The 15,289-nt window shown below is 43.8% G+C and overlaps 1 protein-coding gene across 3 annotated transcripts in view; it reads right to left on the bottom strand.

Annotated features, from left to right (window-relative positions):
- Window positions 1-13,486, bottom strand: part of UPF2 (UPF2 regulator of nonsense mediated mRNA decay) — a 55,956-nt gene extending 42,470 nt beyond the window's left edge. Inside the window, exons 1-4 of one of the 3 annotated variants that reach the window (XM_064656501.1) lie at window positions 13,288-13,486; window positions 7,394-7,767; window positions 4,978-5,757; window positions 540-700 (exon numbers count right to left, since the gene is read on the bottom strand). In XM_064656501.1, coding sequence (XP_064512571.1) covers window positions 540-700; window positions 4,978-5,757; window positions 7,394-7,749 — 1,297 coding nt within the window. In that variant the 5' untranslated portion in view covers window positions 7,750-7,767; window positions 13,288-13,486. Of the gene's footprint in view, window positions 1-539; window positions 701-4,977; window positions 5,758-7,393; window positions 7,768-12,855; window positions 12,972-13,287 lie in introns of those variants that run through there. The other 2 variants (XM_064656502.1, XM_064656500.1) reach the window with 2 other exon arrangements.
- Between the last annotated feature and the right edge of the window lie 1,803 nt (window positions 13,487-15,289).

Below are 15,289 nucleotides of genomic sequence, written 5' to 3'. Positions count from 1 at the left end.
TCAACATCCCAATTAATCTCAAATTTTAAAGGCACTGAACAGCAGTGTCAGCTAAAAGCTGCACTGGTGCTCAGGAGGTCAGACAGCCACACCTAGTCACTTATCTGGCTTAACAATATGTTCCTGCTCATAACATCATGGCCCAAAATAGACTTCAGGCCTATTTTTGAACAATATCAGCTTTTAAAACTCTAACAGTTCTTAAATACTAAAAACTGTGTGATATTAAATGGAAAGGATCAGGTTAAAAACATTTTTCATTGTCCATTTATTACTGTTTTACCTGAAACAAATCTAAAGAGATATTACTAAAGTTACCATAACTACACACAGCATATATAATAGTTATGGTTTCGTGTTAGGCTTAATCACTTTAATTAAAAAATGAAGTATTATTCATTCACTGATATCCTTCATGGGGAAAGCCTAAATGAAACAAAACCAGCAGAAACAACCCCTCAGTGGGAAGGTTTGCTTGGTTTCCCCACCACACCCAAGCCAAGCCCAGCTTCTGTTTACTTCTTTAGAACCTGGCTTACCCTCGGGTGTTGGTTTCTCCTGGGGAAGGTCAGGCATGTTTTCATCCAGAAGATCAGCCAGAGACTGAGAATTTGCCAACAGCTTCTGATATGACATTGCAAATTCCTCATATTGCTTGTGCCGATCCTCACTCAGCTCCCCTTTGGAGTGCAGGATGCGCCTACAAAAATCAAAGTTACAGTAAGACAACCTTTTTCCTCAGAGTGTATTTGAACCACTGTGAATTGTTCTGAGCAAAGTTAACCTGCTCTGCTCAAGGGAACTGTGAGAATTCCAGTTTAGACTGCAATTGCAACAATTTGAGCAATGCTGTTATTTTTCCAAACCACGCCGAATTTCCAACTTCAATCCCACTGAGGATGGGACAGCCCAAGGGCCAAACAGAAAGGCCAACTTACTTTTTGCCATGATTATGCTGTGACAGTCCTGCACTATGAAAAAACTTGTGTATTAAATTAGAACATTCAACTTACATCAAAGTTGGATAAAAACTGCTTTGCACCTGCAACAATCCATTTCCACATCGCTTAAATGATTACATGGGCTTTTATCACCAGCAGGCTCAAAAAAAATTGCATGTTAAAAAGCAGCCCATTGAGTTTCCAACAAACCAAGTTATTTCAAGACTATTGCTCCAAACTAAGAGCAGTTACATTTGGTTTTTTCAGTTGCTCTTTGTTTTCTTTTATGAAACTCTTCATACGTGTTTTAAATTTTCATTTTGAAAACTGAGATCTGTTGTCAAAAGCAGCTTGCTTTTGAAGGAACAGTCACTTGCTTACAAGTGCACCATAAAGCAGTTTCAGGAGAACAGGCAGAACAGTACAGCTGTATTTTCTTACCAAACTACAATTAAGACCATCTTGATATTTTGACCAAAAATACCAAGAATATTCAGTAATTTAACAAGTATACTGATCTCTGGTACTCCAAAGCTTGCTACAGAAGTCTGATCCTGTCATCCTTGATTTTGGGTTAACTCAGAATAATCTGGTTGCTCATGAGCACTGTTCTAGTTTATCCAGAACTCTGGCTCCTCCCATCTGGCATGATCCATTCATCCCCTCTGCAGGAGCAGTTCTTACAAGGACAAGGCACACTCAGTTCTCTACCAGCAAGGAACACTTTGGGCCAGATGAGCTGTTTGAGGCCAACTACAGCCAAGATCCAAATGGGCTCAGATCAAACATGGACTTCCAAAGGGAAGCTGATTCCAATTTGTTTTACAGTAGCTTGAACAATGTTAACAACACTGGACTAACCAGCTGGAACCACTGACAAGGCCCCCTGCCCTGACATGAAAGCATCAGAAATCTGAAAAAAGGTGCAAATGCCACAATTCCTGAAGCAGGTTGTGTCACTGCATCATCCTTTGTATGATCCCATTACCATAGGCTCTCATCAAGCAATAGGCATTACAGTCACAGTCCTGCCAAAAGATAAATATTTTGTGGCATAAAAATTCTAAAATAGTTTAAGCAACGTAAGTTGAGGGATATCAGTCTTGGCTTTTTTCTAATTGCAGCTGAATTGTAAAACAAAAGTCATCTCTGTACACAACACATTCACAGGGCGAGCAACAAAATCCCTTAGACCTGCTCAGAGCCAAAACTGGACACAGGTGTCTGGCCAGAGGGCAAGAAGCAGCAATGCTGGCAAAAGTTCTATTTCTTGTCCCTCTGACACCTATATAAAAATGTATTACCTGATCCTGTAAAGTAGAGCAAGAAAAATTAACAAATTAAATAACCACTGACAATTTCTCAAGTGCAGTAGTTCAGTTTGGGTTTGGGAAACATGTTAAGTGCCAACTCACAGCTTTTCCATGGAGACAGCTGTCCATTATGTACATATTTTAAGTTTAAAATACACCAGCAGCCTTACAAACACGAGCACTGAAGCTCTGTGCTATTATTAAAAAAATCAAAAAAGCAAAGTGCTGTAACAACAGCAGAAGAGTTTCAGTTCTCATTTTCAGTTCCCAGAAGACAAGTGTTAACAAATTCAAGGAAGCTCTAGCACACGAAGCAAACTTTAAAAAGCACAGTTCTGTTCTGAATACAATTAAAAGCACAGCACACAGCACTTGTCTTACTTTGTGTCTCTTCACAGCACCACAAGGCAAGTTCAGCACAGCTTAAAAACATCCTGAATTTAGACCAAAGAAGTTTCTTCCACATCTAACTAATTTTTGAAAACTCTCTCTAGAATTTGGAAATGAAGCTGTTTCCTTCCAATGATACAGCCTGACAAGTTTAGCTGTGCTCTCAGCTGTGTAACCAAAAGATCACCAGGTTCTACTGTCAAAGCATAACACAAGGTAGTTTTGCTAATCATCCAATTATCCAGAAACCCCTGTATATAATAATGCTTTAATTTTACCTAAATGATTTGCAGATAACACAGGACTAATGCACTGTTAATTTAGGATATTAATTTTCAATTAACTCAACCAATCTGCACAGCTTGAGTTATTTCACAGTCACTCTCCTGACACAGAAAAAATTATGAGTTATTTACCTGACAAAATGTCATAAACTAAACATATGACACAGTTGATGCACAAGAGGGAACAGTTCACTCCCTGTTCACTTCATTGATTCTGGAACAACAGTATGAATAAAAACTGCTGCTATCAGCAAAATGGACCAGACTTTTATTACATGGAGAACTGTGTTATCCAATAGGATTATTAGTTGTTAAATAAATAAAGAAATAAATCCAACAACCAAACAAAAATATCCCAAAACCCCACACCTATCCACAGAAAAAAATACAAAAGCAAGCAACCAACCAACTGCACAATGACTCTCCCAAAATCCACAGCTTAGGAAGTATTCACAGACTTCCTACTAGGCAAATTTCTGTCCTGCCCTCACTTGCATTTCCATACTGTGCAAAAGCCAAGAATCTCTCTTACTAACATGTTGTAAGTGAATAAAATTTGGTAGGAGAATTTTTTGATGGCTTGTTTCTTTAACAGAACTTAGTCCTCAATTTTACTAAGAAGTTAAAATAAACACCTTAAAGTTCAGAGGGATAAATAATAGAGTTCTCTTAATCCAGTGATAAATGATAGTTCTTCACATTCCTTCCCCAAAACAAAGCTTTGCACCCATGTCCCCGGGGATAATTCAGATGAGGAGGAGCATAAAGAGGTCCCTTGTCTGATGTACTCAAAGCAGGCTCAGTGATGAGATCAGACCAGGCTGCTCAGGGCTCCATCCAGTCTCTTTTATCCAGTTTTACAAGTAAATATTAAAGTATATTTCCCTCTCTCACATCACTCACAGTCTTTCTTCTTCTTGGTTTCTTAACATACTTTATACCTCTTGGAAACTTTTTTCCCTTCATTTCCTATCATACAGGCTGCACAAACCCCACTCACTGAAATGCCACCCAGAACCGACGTGCCCAGAACCAATTACAATTGAAAGGATAAAGGTTCATGTTCATTACCTCAAAAAAAATAACAACTAAGTTGATAACTCACTTTAAACTAATAAGGTACTTGTAGAAACAACAGTACTTCAAAAGTCAGTTTACAGTCCTGTGAAATACAACACCTGTTTGACTGAGACCAGACAGGACTGCAGCACAAAATCCATCAGGCACAATTGATCCTTGGCTGGGGAACATGAAATTTTAATGTATTCCAGCCACACACACAACTCTGGACTGATGTCCAGCCTTTTAGCTGAAACCTGGGTCTAGACCCAGTAACATGTTCATTTCTGTGCTTCCAAAAGGATTTAAGAATGACTCTGTTTTAAGACCAGCACCTGAGTTTAGGCTGGCTCCAATAGTGAGAACTCAGGATGCCTTAAAGAAAATAATTATTAAACAATGTGAACATTGTAGAAAAACATTATTCAGATCCCAAAGGTGTGTATAATCATACTCTGCAATATTAGTATTATATACAGATATCTAAGAAGATTCGAATCAAATTGTCTATGCCCTCTATTTTAATATAATACTATATAATTTGCCCACCTTAAAGTGTAATGGATACCTTGTTAATGTAAACTAATTTGTCCTCCATGCTGGTACACCAAAAAAGTAAACAAGCCAAGCCATTGTGGCATATGCTCCATTAGATACATGTGGGTGGAAAGGGAAAAATCAGATTGTGCCAACTGGAAAAGGACAGTACCAGCTGGGAAAGCAGCATTGCTCTCACACTGATAAGGAAATAAAGAGAATTAAAGCTAAAGGTCAACCTGCCTTTTCTTTAAAGATATTTGAAGAGTCTGCTTTGTCTTTGCTTTTCAAGTATTCAGATCAAATTTAGTTTTTTAGATACAATGCAGAACACACTTGTCTTCTACACACTGACTACAACATACTTTGTTTATAAATACTGCAACAAACCTAAGCATTTCATAAATAAACTAATTTTTAATTCATAAATAAAAAACAACATTCAAGTGTCACCTGTTTTGTCTTTCAATATTTTGTAGCTCCCTGTGGTCCCTTTTCAGGTGTTTGGTCAAAGACGTAAAGTATTCCTTCAACAAATTCTGGAAGGGCTGTTGTTTCTCTGGGCTAATTATCTCACTAGGAGGAAAGCTCAAGTTAAACTTCTCTGCCACAGTTTTTACTTTCCTGGGTACCAGACCGGCAATGTCATCTCCACAGTGCCGGCAGAAGCTGATAACCACAGAAACGTGGGTGTGGGATTCCCGGTCGGCATTAATAATGTTTTTAAGCTGCTCATAGATTAGAGACAGACCTTCCTTGTCAGTGAAAATCCCAACTATTGTCAGTTCCGCAATGAAACGCAGGTCAGTTCTTAACTTGGTGATGTTGGGAGTCTTCTCTTCTTTCCTCGCCTCAAAATGTTTTTTCCAAGCCTGAAGCAAGGAAGGAGCAAAGTCAGCGTATCGCTGGTGGAAGAGGGAGCACAAGTGCACGGCGCAGTTCACATCCGAGATTTTCAGCTTGGCCTCCACAATAGAAGCTACTGCTTCTGCAATGTATTTGCTTAAATTCAGGCTATTAAAGTCATGGGACAAGGAGTCCCGTTGTTGTTCTGTGATGGTTTTTAGCTTCTTAACAAAAGCTGTGTTCTTCTTCAGGCTGGAGTCCAGCCTGCTGAAGAAGTTTTCCTCGGGACGGTTCTCCGGGGCGTTCTGGTTCTTGCTGCGGAGCTCTTTCCTTGCCTGGTGGCGCTCCCAAGCCTCCTGATGGAGCTGATGTGCTTCCTCTTTTTCCCTAAGAGACATAAAAATTAGTCATTTTTGTTACAGGACAAAGTATTTTGTTGCTTGCAGGTTATCAGTTCAAAGGAAAAAAGGTCATAGCTGGAAACCTTTCAGCAATTCTAAAAATTTCCCTTTAATACTCTCTTCTTAAATATTTACCAAGTTAATCCTAGACAGCTGAAGCATCTGCTTTATAAATTCTGTTTAATTTTTGTAATGCAAAAGGCAAGTACTACTTGTTGCAAAAAAAAAAATTCTTAAATACTTCTAGGCAGAACATATTAATCCAAACAGACTTCAAAAATATAAACATAGAACTCCATTTACTCCAACTGGAGATGGAGTTCTTACAAAAGAACACAACAGCCTTTCAACATGTCACTGTATTACACAGTTAAGGGAAATCTTTTATTCCCAGACTACTGAAATTACACAGAAAATTTTAAATAGGTGAAATATATCTGTCCCAGCTAGAATTTGGCTATCACATTGCCTCAGTCTTAAAAGTGACATTTAACACACATAACAATATCCAGAATCTGAGCTTTATTAGTCTAATGATGCCATTTCAACACAGCAGTACCCTTGGATAACATATTAAAAAACACTGTCTTAGTAATATCACATATTAAACTGTCAGGTTACATTCTGAGTTTGCCATCCAGGTATCAGTTTGATTGAAAGAAATGACAGTCATCCCTCAGAGCAGATTTGCTCCTGTTATGGTCTGCAGACCTGTTATAGTATATATTCCAAAATTTATGGTGCTAACAGCTCTCCATCTTAAAAGAAACTGCTTCTGTATTGTGCTGGTTTGGGCTGGGACAGAATTAATTTTCTTCCCAGCGGCCTGATGGGCTGGTTTGGATTTGTGCTGGAATCAGTGTGGATAACACAGGGATGTTTTCATTACTGCTGGGCAGGGCTTACACACAGTCAAGGCCTTTTCCTCACCCCACCCCACCAGCGAGGAGGCTGGGGGTGTGCAAGGAGTAGGGAGGGGACACAGCTGGGACAGATGAGCCCATCTGCCCCAAGGGATACATCCCAGACCATACAGCTCCACATATAAATCTGGGGAAGAAGGAAGGGGAGGGATGCTCAGTGTGATGGAGCTTGTCTTCCCAAGTCACTGTGACATTTGATGGAGCCCTGCTGTCCTGGGGAAGGCTGAACACCTGCCTGCCCAGGGGAAGTGGGGAACGAACTCCCTGTTTTGCTTTGCTTGAGCACACAGCTTTTCCTTTGTCTATTGAACTGTCTTTATGTCAGCCCACAAGTTTTCTTAGTTTTACTCTTCTGATTCCCTTCCCCATCCTGTTGAGGGGAGTGAGGGGCTGTGTGGGGCTGAGTTGCCAGCTGGGGTTAAACCAAGACATTTATTCAAGCATAACTGTGCGATACATGGTCATCACATGCAGAACACTAACAGAGCTCCATATCAGAGACTAAAATAACAGAGGTTACAAGTGAAAACTCAAAATGATGTAGAAGTCATAAAGCATACTCAGCCAGCCACATAAAACTTAAAACACTACAGGCAACTTAAAAGTAACTCAAACAGTTCATTTTTTATAACTCTGCCCACAATCCTGGTAGCAGAACTAAAGCATTTGGCACAATTCAACCATTATAAGACCACTTACTTTAGTTGAGCAGCTGCTTCTTCTTGTTTCTTCTTCTCTTCCTCCTCTTGTTTCTTTTTCTCCTCTTCTTCAAGTTTCTTTTTTTCTTCTTCCTCTTTCTTCTTTTGTTCCTCTTCTGCCTTTACTTTATCCTCTTCTTTTTTCTTCCGTTCCTTGTCTTCCTTCTTTCTTTTATCCTCTTCCATTTTCTTCTTTTTATCTTCAGGAACCTTTAAAGTCTCTCTCTTCATGCCAACCTTGACATCTTCTTTTGGCTTGTCCCTGGTGCTCACTGGTCTCCTTTCACTAAATTCTTTATTATTTAGCTGAGATTCCTTTTCTTCCATATTTGGTGGCTTTTTGCGCTCAGCTGGCATCGTGTTACCCAGGCAAACCTGCAGAATTACAGGAAAAGAACTACTTTTAAATTGCTGTTGATATTTTAGTCATTTTTTCACAGCCTACCCATATTCAATTAACTCACAAATGCCTGACTCATCAGAATAAAGGTTTCAGTTTTCCTGAACTACAGAATGGACCTCAGAGGTAAAAGCTAACCATTTTGTAGGAGTGTTGTACTGCAAAGTTGTCTTCAGCATAAAGTAAAAGCATCTCAAGTTTCTACAACCCAAGAAATACAAGATCTTGGAATATATACTGAAGCCCATCTGAAAAAAACCTACAAAAACAACACAACTGATGAAAGCAAAGTATCCCCAACTTAAAAATAATTATTTTATTCATCAGCATGCACCTGCACCTCACTGACCCTTCTACACATCTCGTAAGAATAGTCCCCCTTCCACTGCTTAGGATCCTGGGATAATGCAGGTTTGATGGGACCTCAAGTAGTTGAACCTCCTGCTCAAAGCAGGGTCAGCAATGAGGTCGGGCAGGACTGCTCCAGCTCCAGCCTTGAAAACTGCCAAGGAAGGGAACTGCACAACCCCTCTGGCCAACCTGCTCCAGTGCCTGCCATTGGAAAGGCATCCACTTGCTTCCTTCTTTCCTCACCCTTCCCAAGCTTTCCCCAGCCATCTCCAGGACTCTTTTCCAACACTCAAGCTGCACAAGTATCAGCTGCAGAGTGAGCTGTGCTGACTATGCTAGACACACAAACCTCCCTGTCAGCAGAACAAATGGAAATAATATCAGAAAGGCTGCAATTATCAAGAGTTATTCAAGGCTACAGTTCCTCTCTCCTTCTACTCAACCAACATTTTGTAGGAGCTTTAGCCTCTTTGGGGTTTCCAGCCCTCTAAGCTTTGGTTTCACTTGGCTGAGGATACAAGAGGTAACATATACTGAACACGAAAGGGTAAAAATCCCAGAATAATTTTGATCAAAAGGAAACTGTGGAGGGCACCTAGTTCAGCCTTCATCCCTCTTCTCCAGGCAGGTCCAATCAGATCAAGGAATTGGCTACCTAAGGTTTTGGTATCTCCATTGACAGAGATGCAAAGGCCCCTTCTGGGCCCCTCTGGCAGCACCTGAATAACCACACTTTGAAAAAGCTTTCCCTGGAATTTGCTATGCCTTATCCTGATTCTGCCTCTTTTCATCCTATCCCGGTGCAGCTTTGAGAAGAAGCCAGCTCCATCTTCTCTATCCTCTCCTGTTAGACTGTTTTAAGACAATAATAAGATTTCCCCTTTTATTCACACAGATTAAGAAACCCTCGAGTTCCCTCTGTTTCTCTTAACCTGTCATGTCTTCCAGCCTCCTGATGTTCTTGGTGGCACTCCAGTATGTCAATGCCTTCCTTGGGAACAGAGAATCCAGACCTGGATGTGATGTCCAGATGTGGTTTTGTAAGTACCAAATAGAGGGGGAAGACTCACCTTTCTTCACCCTGATGGGTAACTCCTGGTACTACAGATGCAGCTGTCCCTAATGAAGGGCATTCTGCTGACTCATGGCAGGATCAGATGGGCCAAACAGGACCACAAGAGAAAATTAGAACCACCTAAGCTTTATTTACTTCATGCTACGTAGATCTCTTAAAACAAAAAATAGTTTTCACATGTTCACATGCTTCAAGTTAAATGCATATATGGGTGGGACTGATGGGACACCACTGCATGTGATCCCTTCTGAAGAACCATCAGTGCTTTTATCAGTAACACCAGTTTGATTCCCAGCTGACACCCCGACTTTTGCCTTTCTGACATTTAACTCTGACTGGATGATGAAAACGTGCTAAATTCACAGATTTCCTGCATCTACTCGGAGTGGATGATGAGACACTTGCATGCCAATCTAATGCAGGGTGCTTCTAGTATTATTTTTAACTATTGTGAAATATAAGTAAGACACCACACTAAAGAAAATCTCTGTTTCTAAGTAAGTATTTCACATTTCCTCCCCCACCTCCCAAACAATAAGATGACAGATTGACATACTGACTATCCCACCCATATGGAACTCTGTGTTACAATATTTAAGGTGCTTGTCCAGGTCTTCTACAGAAAAAAATGTTAAAGTTCACAGTGTATTCAGATATAGGCAGTGACAACTTACCAACTGGGAACCTATTCAGGACTGTTTGACAGCAATTGGCAACAGCACCAAAGAAGAAATGTCTCTGACACTGATTTATGGAAATCAAATCAGCATTGCTTAAACAAGCACTAGCAAATTTGGCTCCCTAATGCATGTCCTACAACTAAAAGATTTCACATCTCAAGATCTTAGAACTACTTGGATTTCAAAAACACTGAACTACATCATCTTAAAACAGTGTTACTGTGAAATCAGTACTTAACCTGAGAGAGAAGGGGTCAACAAAACCCAAACAACTAACCAGCCCCCTAAACCTCTTCATATTAAAGTCTGAACTAATTTTTCTATTTCTGCAGGCCAGTCAAGTGGGACCTGTTCCTCACAGCTCCACCTGGGAGATGAAAATCTTCTACACATCCTGTTTTAAAATCAACAATAACTATTTGAATTTTTTCTCACTATGAATCCACATTGGAATTTCCATCATTTTGAGACAGCTAAATTATCCCTCCCACCATTTTTAACAAAAGGGGTTTGCAAGGAAAGCTTTCAGCATTTAAACATCAACATAATATCTCGCTAGTAGGTGAGACAGAACAATGCATGAGACTCTCCAATTAAATGAAAAAAAACAATAGAGTAACACATTCATTTTAAAAAGAGAAAGCGTTAGATTCCGAAAGCTACAAAATTGGGAGCTAAGTTCAAAAGGAAAACATTCGAGAAAAAGGTTGTTTATGATTAAAGAAATGCTGGAAAAGTATGTCAGAATTCCCATACTCCAGCTTTTATCTTTGCCCCCCACCTATTGTCAGTAGGGTAATTCAATTACAATTTGGGAAAAAACAAACAAAAAACCCCAAAAACCCACCACAGAACAAAATATCCACCTACACGTATGACTTTGAACAACAGGGTCACCACCAAAATCATTATGGTATCAAGCTCTTATTAAACTTAGGAACTCAGAATTCTGTTTTAGAGATGTATGGGACGTTTGCTTGTATAAAAGCAAAACAGAGAAGATGGGATAAAAAGTAAAGGATGGAGCATTATTAGGCACATTATGATTTGAACCACAGGGCAGTATTACCCACTTTTTTCCCATGAACACTGGTGACCAAAAAATCTTGTTTACAGCAGATTCCTGTCCTGTATCCCAGAACAGGTGTGTTACAATACTCCTCACTGCCTGCTACGTGTACAGCTCCTTATCTCCCAAACCTTTCCGACGGCTCTGCCAGCTCCTTTGTGCCTACACCAACCCCCGCGGGCAGGAGGAGGCGGAGCAGCCGCTGCCTCCGAGCCACACACACACTGAGCCCTGATCCCCAGGCTGATCCAGCGGGGAACCCCCTCTGACAGACGGTGCAGAACTGCCCCACAGCTGTCCCGGGAGCGCGTCCATCACCGTTCCCTGGGCAGGAATGGTGAGCCAGACCTCGCTACTTTCCCTCAGCTGCCAGTTATCACAAGATCTGTGGAACGTTCAGACCTTCAGAACTTCTGCCTTGTTGAACTGAAACTGGCTGAAAGGCTTCAAAGATGTGGGAAGCAGGGACAAGTGGAAACAAGACAGGCAGCAGGCTCGCCTGGGTCTCATTTCCAGAGGGAATTAGATTCAAGATACAGTTTGGTTCAAATTAAGGGGATGGCACAGAAACTTTAAAGAACTTCTATTAAATAGAGATGTACTGATGAGAAGGCACAATAATGACAGGAACTCCATGAGCCAACAGACAAACCAGCACTCACAGCTGAAAATTAGGAAGGACAGAGGAAAAAAAGAGACAAGACAAACATCCACATGCCTTTGGCAGCCTGTTTCTGCAGTGACACTCAGAAGCTTTGACATTCCTTAGTTTCAGTGCCTACAGACACTATTTTTTCAGAGAAAACTACTTCTATTAATTTTCCAATATTTGACACACCTTAACTCATACAAATGTGGTTAAGACATTTTTAGTGTACCTAAATCTCTACTTTTTTTTAAACTTCATACCATTCTTGGAATTTGAAAAAGTGATGGGACTGGGTTCATGATACTCTGAGCTCAGAAACTTAAGAAACAGGTCTTGAGATACAGAAGCAACATTTAAGAAAAAGCATCTATGTACTTACTCTCAAGGAAACCAGAGTCATATGAGGTATTCAGCATCGTTAACCCAGTCACAATTCAGAATAAAGGATAAACACCAACACCGTGGCCCTCAAATCAATCTTCTCAAGTCAATAAAAAGTCTGGTCTCCCAGTCTGCATTAACATGATCCAGAATCTCAATCCTTGCAAACATATATATGGGGGGAAGAAATACAGCTCTATTAAACTAAACATATTGAGATTTTTCATGTTCTGTTTTTACTGCCACTGGAAATAAAATTGATCACATAAATGGTCCTTTTTGCAGCTATTCTACTACGAAAGAAATGAGGGGATATGAGGCAAGATGTCCCCACTTCTGACCAGCTGAAAAATCTGACAGAGCAACAAACTCCTCCATCACTGGTTATCACACCACTGGAAAGCTAAAAGTTTCAAGGAATGAAATGTAATCAGGGTTCTCTTAAAGTAAGGGAAGGTGCATTAGAAAAACGAGGAAGGTGGAGCAGAAAAATGCCCTGGTCAACGAGGAGAAAATAAACTCAGCCACAAGTTTTGGAAGGTGAGACAAGGAGCAGAGCAGGAAACCACAGTGCAGAGAGAGGAGCACCCCATGCACTGGCACAGAAGGTTCACAGAACCACGGAATATTCCGAGTTGGAAGGGACCCACAAGGATCATCAGTTCAGATCCTGGCCCTGCACAGGACAGCCCCAAGAATCTCACCATGTGCCCGAGAGCATCGTGCAAACACTTCTTGAGCTCTGTCAGGCTTAGTGCTGTGACCCCTGCCCTGGGGACCCTGTTCCAGTGCCCAACCACCCTCTGGGCGAACAACCTTTTCCCGATATCCTCTCTGACACAACTCCACGGCACTGACCCATCCTCAGCCCGGCCTGGCGAACAGCCGGGCGGTTTTACTTTCACTTCCACACGTCTCGGGACTCAGAGTTTGGCTGTCAGACCCGCGGGGACGCGCCTTCCACCGGCAAACGGCGGCCACAGACCGGGCACTGAACGGCCCCGCTCGCTCCCGCACACCCCAACGCCTGCTCCCAGCCCACCCTCCCACCGCCCCTCCCGGCTGGCAGCAGCAGCACGCCCTGCCCTCTCCCCGCGCCCTCAGGCACCGCCGCCCGAGCCCTCCCCGCCTCGACCCCCCCGCCCCGGCCTCGGGGAACCCCCGGGACCCCCCTCCCCGCGGCCCCGCCAGGCCCCTGCGCCGTCCCAACGCCTCCCCAGGGCCACGCTCCCCACACACACCGTGGGGCCGCCCTGCTCTCGCCCCCCTCGCCCGCGGCTCCCCCCGTACCTGTGCCCGGTGCCGACATGGGCCCGCCCGGCCCGGTCGCCGCCTCCACCTCCCCCGCCCCGCCGAGGCCCCCGCCCGCTGCTCCCCTCACGGTCGCGGGGCCGCCCGCGGCGCCGCCTGAGCCCCGGCGCCGCACCGGCCGAGCCCGCGCCGCACCGGCCGAGCCCGCCGCGCCGCGCCCGGGCGAGAAGGGAAGGGCGGCGCCGCTGAAGCGCGGCGTGGCCGCGGCTGCGGACGGCGCGGAGCGGCGCTTCGCGAGCGGCGGCGGTCAGGCGGCGCGCGGGGCAGCCCCGCGCGGGGGCCTGGCGGCGGGCGGGTTACCGGGACCTGCGGAGGCGGAAGTGGCGGGGAAGGGGAAGAGGAACGGGAATGGGGCGGGAAAGGGGAGGGGAAAAGGTAAAGGAACTGGAAGGGGCTCGGCCGCGGCGGGAATGGGAGGAATGAGTTCAGAATGCCGCTTGTTTGGCGGCCCCAGCGCGCGGCTCGGCCGGTGCCCGCGCCTGACGTCACCGCCGTGACGTGTCTGTGCCACACCGGCCGGGGGGACACTCGGGTGTCACCGCTCAAAACACCGCGGGGAGCGGCGGGTTAACAACGAGTGATACCGGGATTGGGGGTTAACGGGTGTCCGCGGCTGCGCCCCGGTCTGGGGTCATCAGCGCAAGAAACAAGGAGTTGCTGGAGAGGGTCCAGCGGAGGGCACAGAGATAAGGAGGGGTCTGGAGCATCTCTCTGATGAGGAGACACTGCGGGAGCTGGGCCTGGTTAGTCTGGAGAAGAGAATACTGACAGGGGATCTCATCAATACACATAAATGTCTCAAAGGTGGGTGCCAAGAGATGGTGCCAGACTCTCTTTGGTGTCAGGACGAGAAGCAATGGCCGTAAACTAAAACACAAGGAGTTCCACCTCAACATCAGGAAGAACTTCTGTCCATGGAGGGTGACAGAGCACTGGAACAGGCTGCCCAGGGAGGGCCTGGAGTCTCCCTCTCTGGAGACATTCCAAACCCACCTGGATGCATTCCCATGTCACCTGCTCCAGATGACCCTGCCTTGGCAAGGGGATTGGACTGGATGATCTCCAGAGGTCCTTTCCAACCCTAATGACACTGTGATTCTGTCAGAGTGTCTTTTCTAGTCTAAATCTGGTCTTTGCACTTTGCCCCCCTGCTCAGGCGCTGTTTCCACCTGGAGATACAGAAGGCATTTTGCAGTGGTGAGTTTAGTGGCACAGAATTCCCCAATTTATTTGAAATGTTCCCTGTCTGCACGTCTGGGCATGGCTTCGCCTCTGGAGCAACTCTAAAGCTGCCCAAGCTGGGAAAAGCTGGCACAGCCCAGAGCTGGAGAGTGAGGATCTGGTGTTTATTTTACATTTAGAATCCAGGCTCTGACAGAAGCTTTTTCTTAAGGTTGGGAAAGCATTTAAACCCTTCTAGGCTTAGAACAAGCCCTCAGCAATATTGGACTGTGACACCAGGCACAGGCCTGATGTGCATAATGAGATTATTCAGCTGTTAAAGCCACCTTTTATTTGGAGGCAGGAGTCAGCCCCAATAGGAGACTGTTTACTGATGCAGAGTTGTAGGTGTGCTCTGCCAGGACTAGACAGGACTAGACAAGTTTTTTTTTCTCCTCTCTCTTGTTTAACTTCACTGCTCATTTTGCAGACATATCTGATCTTTCTGGATAAGTTCGAAAGGACAAAGTCGTGCTTGTTATTGACAGAGATCATTCATATGTCCCTGCTACACAAAGATTTCATTTACTTGCCAAAATATCTTGAGTTACCAAGTTGATTAAACTGATTCACTGGGGCGGAGAAGATCCATGGCCTAGACACAGTAAAATCCATTTTAGTGTTGGCACTGAATTTTTCAAAGGCACCAATGGATGTCAATGGATGCCTTTGGATTACTCATTTTTGAGTCTGCTTGAAAAGGCAGGCTCAGTGTTACATCAGGCTTAAGTTGGCAGTGGCATTACACCAGGAGATGTTG

The sequence above is a fragment of the Pseudopipra pipra genome, chromosome 5 (assembly GCF_036250125.1).
Source record: "Pseudopipra pipra isolate bDixPip1 chromosome 5, bDixPip1.hap1, whole genome shotgun sequence".
NCBI lineage: Eukaryota > Metazoa > Chordata > Aves > Passeriformes > Pipridae > Pseudopipra > Pseudopipra pipra.
This window is presented reverse-complemented; position numbering and strand designations above follow the sequence as displayed.